This window comes from Tachysurus fulvidraco, chromosome 6, assembly GCF_022655615.1.
Source record: "Tachysurus fulvidraco isolate hzauxx_2018 chromosome 6, HZAU_PFXX_2.0, whole genome shotgun sequence".
NCBI classification, from domain to species: domain Eukaryota; kingdom Metazoa; phylum Chordata; class Actinopteri; order Siluriformes; family Bagridae; genus Tachysurus; species Tachysurus fulvidraco.
Window position 1 is genome coordinate 31145055 of NC_062523.1, and position 7500 is coordinate 31152554.

At 43.1% G+C, this 7500-nt stretch overlaps 1 protein-coding gene and 1 long non-coding RNA gene across 2 annotated transcripts in view; both read right to left on the reverse strand.

Annotated features, from left to right (window-relative positions):
- Nucleotides 1-337: 337 nt before the first annotated feature.
- The window catches only part of LOC125141430, a 25598-nt gene continuing 18435 nt past the window's right edge, over nucleotides 338-7500 (reverse strand). The window contains exon 2 of the long non-coding RNA XR_007140795.1: nucleotides 338-2120. This is a non-coding gene — a long non-coding RNA (uncharacterized LOC125141430). The remainder of the gene's footprint in view (nucleotides 2121-7500) is intronic.
- The window catches only part of mrasa (muscle RAS oncogene homolog a), a 12991-nt gene continuing 5889 nt past the window's right edge, over nucleotides 399-7500 (reverse strand). Inside the window, exons 3-6 of the mRNA XM_027145431.2 lie at nucleotides 6276-6429; nucleotides 6063-6162; nucleotides 5043-5122; nucleotides 399-3407 (exon numbers count right to left, since the gene is read on the reverse strand). Of these exons, the coding sequence (XP_027001232.1) occupies nucleotides 3308-3407; nucleotides 5043-5122; nucleotides 6063-6162; nucleotides 6276-6429 (434 nt within the window). The 3' untranslated portion in view covers nucleotides 399-3307. The remainder of the gene's footprint in view (nucleotides 3408-5042; nucleotides 5123-6062; nucleotides 6163-6275; nucleotides 6430-7500) is intronic.

The window sequence follows — 7500 nt, forward strand, 5'->3', positions numbered from 1 at the left end:
TGGTCAGAGAGATGAAGAGGAAGAGAGATGGCCAGAGAGATGAAGAGGAAGAGAGATGGTCAGAGAGATGAAGAGGAAGAGAGATGGTCAGAGAGATGAAGAGGAAGAGAGATGGTCAGAGAGATGAAGAGGAAGAGAGATGGTCAGAGAGATGAAGAGGAAGAGAGATGGTCAGAGAGATGAAGAGGAAGAGGAAGAGAGATGAAGAGGAAGAGGAAGAGAGATGGTCAGAGAGATGAAGAGGAAGCCTTGTGCTCATCAGTCACTTCCTGCATGAAATCCATCTCATTACATGGAGGAATAATGACAGCTTATTGTCAAGAAAAATACAAAGGTCTGAGTTTATATTGCATTGTTTATGGAAACAATAAGACAGACGTTTAATCCGTGAGGATCTGTTTCGATCCAAAAGCTGGGAGCGATTCGATTTATTTGTACGCTTAAAGATCTTCAGTTCTTTTGACAACACTACAAGTTATGTCACAATTTAACCTTCACATATTCACAACAACGAAAACATACGAGGATCGTTTTTTTTTACGTCCGCTTCACTTTCCTCTTTATAAACACTAAATGTAAACACTGGCCATTCGATAGAAAAGAGAATGTCTAAGGCATGGAGACTTTGGGATCCCTCAGGGGTCGACGCGTCAAAGAAAATACGCTCTTTACACCGAGGTGACATCCGGAACTCTCGGATTTGTCCTTCTGGGAAAACTCCATTAAAAAAAAAAAAAAGTCTATCGATTATTGACACTATAAGTAAAAGCTTCTCTCTATAGGACTCTTCATACATGAGAGTTTCCTAAACACTAAACACTGCTCCTGAAAGGTAAACCAAAGGACATGTAGTTTCCCTCTGAGACGACGTTGTAGCCATCACTTAGACCGCTTTCTTCTTTTAGTCACTATAGCGCACGTAAACGTGACAAAAAAAAAAAAAAACAACCCAAAAAAATACTTCCGAGGAATCTTCGGTGTAATATGATTTGTTCCCACGTTCCATATTTCTATTCGACATAAAGTTTACATAACGTCCGTTGTGCACGATTCTTCATACGTGTGTTAAGTTCACAGGAGTAGTGTGCAGGTATTCGAGCAGCATCACCTGATGATTTATGGAAAAACCTGTCAATAAAAACAAATAATTCCTAACGCGTCGAAGCCGGTCTGAGAATAAAGACGGAAAAAGGAAACGTGGCCCCGCAGAGTCTGAATGTTGTAACGATAGCAGAAGATGAGGAATGATGCACGATAAATACTTTTATAAATTAAATATAAACTAATGATGAGTTAATCATGAACTATTGACTAATAAGCTCTTCACTCAACGTCAGTGTCCGATCTCGTTGATCGTCGTGTCCCGTAGCCGAAGGCTAGCCGAAAGCTTCCGAAAAGAACAGAGCCGATTATTAACAGCAAGGACGGAATAAATGAGTCTGCTTTAGGTCTTCAGGCATCAATGAAGACCACCTTAGTACACAATCATCAGTTTAGTTATTAATTATATCATTAAATATGTAGGAATAAACAAATATTATTAGATAAATAAACATAAATAAATGTTACTGTATTCGTGTCACTCTTGTGGGTAAAGGTGCAGAACCTGGGCCTGAGCCGATCAGAGCGATATTACAGTTTATTATTAGTGTCTACATTGAATAAGGTGTTTATTTGAGTACGGACGTCTGCACGATTCGGTTCATGTACAGGTTCAGGTCTGATCCGGTTTACTCCTACGCTAACGTCCAGAAGATCGGGATCGCTCGTAAATGTCGTAGTTTTCCGAAGAAATCCGTTTTTACGCGTTTCGGAAACGTAAAATGAAGAAGGAAAGAAAGTAGAAGAAGGAAAGATGTACTTTGTCCCACAGAAGCCCGTCATCGGTGACCATCGGTCCTCTGATTCGGTCTCATGTTGTGTTTGCTAATCGTGCTAGCGCAGCTGAACACCGTCGTACTGATTAAGGGAGAAATAAAAGCTGCCTTCTTTAGGTTACTTTAGTATCTGGAGCATCAGGAGTTGGATTTGTTTACAGGTTTAAAAATGGACAGGAAGAAAGATCTATCTATCTATCTATCTATCTATCTATCTATCTATCTATCTATCTATCTATCTATCTTCTCTCACCACGCTGTGGTTTTCTAATCCCTTCATAGAACAGAACAAACTGCTTCTAACCAGAACACAGAGTGAGACCAAACCTCTGAGCAGTACTGCACGTCTTTACATCATTATGCTTGTGTGGCATTTTTGCTTGTTTGTTTATCTACAATCGTATTGTTCTTCCCTTCAGCTATGATAAAGACACGTTTCTTTCTGTTAGTCGCCGGGGTTACGTATGTATGTATGTGTGGGCGGAGCTATCGATACAGGGGTGGGACCCGTTTGGGTTAGGGGCGTGTTTGTTTTGGTGATTTTCTATGTCAACATTGGCTTTCAAACAACGTAGACCGCACCTTTAATGCATCGAGTAAGTAACTTAGACTAACACGGTGGCGGTTATTCATGTGCGGATCCATCAGACTCACGTCGTAGTTCACGTTAACTCATCGTTAGTTCATGCTTAAGTCAGCATGATTATCCATGTACTATATGTAAAGTGTTACAGTAAAAGCGATCAAATTGAATAAGTATCGCATCCTAAATACCACGAGAGACAGTAAGGTTTAAAATGAGACAGAAAGTGAATTAGAATAAAACAGAATGAGCAGCTTATATAAGTGCAACGTAATTCATATGACTTGTTTTTTTGTTTTTTTTTAGCCGTTACAACTAACGCCTTCAGCAAAGGCAGCGAATGCTTTAATGACTTTAATACGTTAACCCCATGATATGATATTTGTGCGATATCAAATATCAAAGTGCAAAAAAAGGTCAATTTCAGTCAAACGTGTACATTTGTGCTTAACAGTAAAGGCCATGTTTAGGAGGTATCCCAAAATCCCAATTCAGCATTAGCGAACTTCAGTGCTAATGACCGGCTTTTTCTTTGGCCGAGCTACAGCTTAACACTCCGTGTCGGTACAGAGACGCAAAGCGATAAGGCAAAACACTGTCCGCTCCCACCGAGCACCTGGAAGGCAGCACTGAACACCTTTATGCTTGTGACAACCGTGTGAAGAACAGGACCGAATGAGCTCGATCCTCATCTCCACTCGTCTCCGCGCCTGTGCAAATCAGCTACGCCTCCGTCAGCGGTTTGATACGTCTCGTCGGCTCCTCCGTGGCCCTGCCGCTTTTTTTATTTCCTGCCGATCGCAGCTCTGTGAGATCGTGAGATTATCGAGCGGGTTGGAGCGGGAGGTCATAGTATAGTGCAGCGGAGTCTGGGAGAGACGGCGGCTCGGTCTCCTCGCCATTTCATCTTCTTCTTTTTCTTTAGATTCCTCTCGGGTACTTGTTGTCTAAGAGTGAAAGCAGGAAGTCAGAAAGGAAAGGGAAATAAGAAGATGGGGTGGAAAGATAACAGGGTGAGAGAGAGGGTGAGGAAATGATTGTGGTTGCAGTAAGATAAATTTCCCCTTCAGTTCTGCCAGACATTCCTGCACTGAGCTCAACGTATACAGCAAAGAGGAAATTCTGAGTTACCGATATTACACCAAACAGTTCCAACTAAACTAAACTAAACTAAACTAAACTAAGCTAAGCTAAGCTAAACTAAACTAAACTAAGCTAAACTAAGCTAAGCTAAACTAAGCTAAGCTAAACTAAGCTAAACTAAACTAAGCTAAACTAAACTAAACTAGGGTTGGCTAAAGGCTTTTTTCATTGCATTGACCGGTACCATTCGGTCACATCCGGCGTGCGGCGTGCCCGACCGATCACCAAATGATTTTCTTATCACTTTCCCAATGATACATCTGTCATTCAGTCATGTAGTCATTAAAACAAGCGATCTAACCTCAGACTATTGAAACCTTTCCCGTGAACGAAGGTGAATGTGTGAGTTATTCTCATTTTGATGTCAGATTTATTTTTCGATTTTCGCTCGTGGAAATGTTCGCCGTAAGTCGGCGATTTTTCTGTGACATAACCACAATATGCCATGATGAAATTATTGGTTTGGGATAAAATCAATTATAAAAAAAAACTACAGAATGCCGGAAGGCTGAGCATCGGAGGATGGACGACATCTTAATCGGAGTCAATGCTAATCTTATATATAATTTGTTATTCAGCTTCTCTTTAAAACCAGAGAAGCTTTTTTTATTAAATTGAATTATTTTATGGGGGTCACGGTGGCTTAGTAGTTAGCACATTCGCCTCACACCTCCAGGGTTGGGGGTTCGATTCCCACCTCCGCCTTGTGTGTGTGGAGTTTGCATGTTCTCCCCGTGCCTCGGGGGTTTCCTCCGGGTACTCCGGTTTCCTCCCCCGGTCCAAAGACTTGCATGGTAGGTTGATCGGCATCTCTGGAAAATTGTCCGTAGTGTGTGAGTGTGTGAGTGAATGAGAGTGTGTGTGTGCCCTGTGATGGGTTGGCACTCCGTCCAGGGTGTATCCTGCCTCGATGCCCGATGACGCCTGAGATAAACACAGGCTCCCCGTGACCCGAGAAGTTCGGATAAGCGGTAGAAGATGAATGAATGAATGAATGATTTTATTTTCTATCCCCTGATGTGTTTAAAGATGGTGTTCTCGATCAAGCCACACCGGATTCCACCTGTTTAATCAGTTCATCTCAGCTTTTTATAGACTCGTTGTGGCTTCTGCTTGGTTAAAAAAAAAAAAGAACATTTCCACCTACGTCGTCCCTTCACGGATTAGATTGAATCTAGAGAACTGTCTTTAAACACCAAGCACTTAACTTTAAACCTGAACCAATCAGGAGATATAAAATGTAGACTGTAGAAATATCCTGAGTTCTAACCTCCATAATATATCCATAATACATCCAAACAATCATCCTGTTCTAGATACTACTGAAAAAAAAAACCCACATAAAACATGCATCTATTTCTGAAAATATCTGGCAACCCTGGAGACCCTGGACATGCGGTGTTTTTAAATAATAGGTACATCTTGGAGCATTTACCTACCTGATTACTCGGACCAGCTCATGAAAGGCTTTGTCCACGTTCATTGGTGGATCCTTAGCGCTCGTCTCGATGTAAGTGATCTGTTTTGTGAATGAAAGGTTTAAAAAAATGCTCTGAACTCTCATACTCGATGACTCACTCACTCACTCACTCACTCGCTCACTCACTCACTCACTCGCTCGCTCACCCACTCGCTCACTCGCTCACTCACTCACTCGCTCACTCGCTCACTCACTCACTCGCTCGCTCACCCACTCGCTCACTCGCTCACTCACTCACTCGCTCACTCGCTCACTCACTCACTCACTCACTCCATCTATAAATAAAGCAGCTGAAAATATTGGCCATCGACGATTAGCTCATCACGTAGGCAAACAGGGACTTAATCACAGGCTGTTTTTAGGGGTGAGTCAACACAGGAGCCTGCGATTCACCACACACGCTAAAATAAGCGTCTGCCGGTCTTCAGCCTCAGGGAGAAAAGCTCTCCAGATATCTCTCTTCCTGTCTCGCTTTCATGTTTGCCAACGAATTGAGACTTGCTCATCGTTTTCTAATTAAAGACAGAAGCCGTAGCGGCGTTGGAGACGGAGGCGTGTTATAAAGAACTCCGAAGCCTTTAAGAAATCCTAGAGCGAGCTGTGACTTTTGGAATCTGAGCCACGAGACAGACGTGTGTTCTATATATTTACTTTTACGGTAAATGTCATCCATAATCCTGCTTCCAGATAAAGAAGAAGACAGTCGAGCACGGCCGTAACCGGCGACGCTGAGAGGAGATCGTTTAACACCTTCGTTAGTATAAGTTACATGAACAAATCTGGTCACATGACCAGAACAAAGCAGTTATTTAAAGTGACAGAACATGTCAGAGGTTTCCTTCGAGATTCGTATTATTTACTCCGAGACCAAAAGAAGAAACCCCGGATTTAACGTCACGAGACTCGCCTTCAGACCTTCAGTAAAGAGTTAAACGTTTAAAACTATAAAGATAAAAGATGAAAATACGCTGAAACCTACATTGTGTTTGTCAGCCATCTCACAGCCCTGTTCATTCGTCACCTTCCTCAAATGAACCAGGTCCACCTTATTGGCTACGAGGATCATAGGAAAGGACTCTCTGTAAGAAAGAGGAAGATTTCACGACACACTGGTAACAACACAACAAGCTGCGAGATGCTCTACTTTCAGGCGTAGAGGTCTCGGAGGGGAAGACGTGTGCGGCACGCTCACCGATCCTTCACCCTGAGGATGAGCTGGTGAAATCGATCGACGTGCTCGAAGCTGGCCTTGTCTGTGACGGAGAACACGATGAGGAAGCCGTCTCCGGTCCTCATGTACTGCTCACGCATGGCGCTGAACTCCTCCTGGCCTGCTGTGTCCAGTACTAAGGAAAAATAATAAAAACATAAATACACACCGCGGCACGGTGGCTCGTGGTACAGGAACGCTCGGATCATCTGTGCTGCGGAAACATTAAAATACGATCTGTGTTATACAGCAGTGTAACATTCTACAGTACACTACGTGAATCGACACGGTTATGTTAACAACCTTGTTATAAGCACACATAGCATACACTGCTAATAGCTAACAAGAAGCCTGGCGTAACTCAAAGCTAACATGAAGCCTAGCATAAATCAAACCTTGACCATTTCATGACCTACTATAAGTTTTAGTTAGAAGAAGAAATAAATAGATATTATGTGATAGATATATGGGGGGGACACGGTGTCTTAGCGGTTAGCACGTTTGCCTCACACCTCCAGGGTCGGGGGTTCGATTCCCGCCTCCGCCTTGTGTGTGTGGAGTTTGCATGTTCTCCCCGTGCCTCGGGGGTTTCCTCCGGGTACTCCGGTTTCCTCCCCCGGTCCAAAGACATGCATGGTAGGTTGATTGGCATCTCTGGAAAATTGTCCGTAGTGTGTGAGTGTGTGTGAGTGAATGAGAGTGTGTGTGTGCCCTGTGATGGGTTGGCACTCCGTCCAGGGTGTATCCTGCCTCGATGCCCGATGACGCCTGAGATAGGCACAGGCTCCCCGTGACCCGAGAAGGTCGGATAAGCGGTAGAAGATGAATGTATGAATGAATGAATGAATGAATGAATGAATGTAGATATATGATGAGAGAATGCTAATACAGTTAGCATATGCTAAAGCACAAATTTCCCACATTTCCTACTTAAATAAAAGACTACAGTTCATCTTAAAATGACTGTTAAAGACAAATTGATTGTATACTGTAGATCATGTGTGCCGTATGCTACGTTTTGGCCGCTACGCTTTCAGAGCTAAAAAAGCTGCATAGACACCAGTAGCACTCCATCGACGGCCACAGAAGACAAACGAAAAGCGACGTAAGCAGCTTGTCGCACGTCAGTGTGAACGTAGGGTTGCGTTGCAGCTGTGAAACAGCTGTTTTCTGGAAGATCTGGAGTTCAAAATAAATCTTCCGCTAG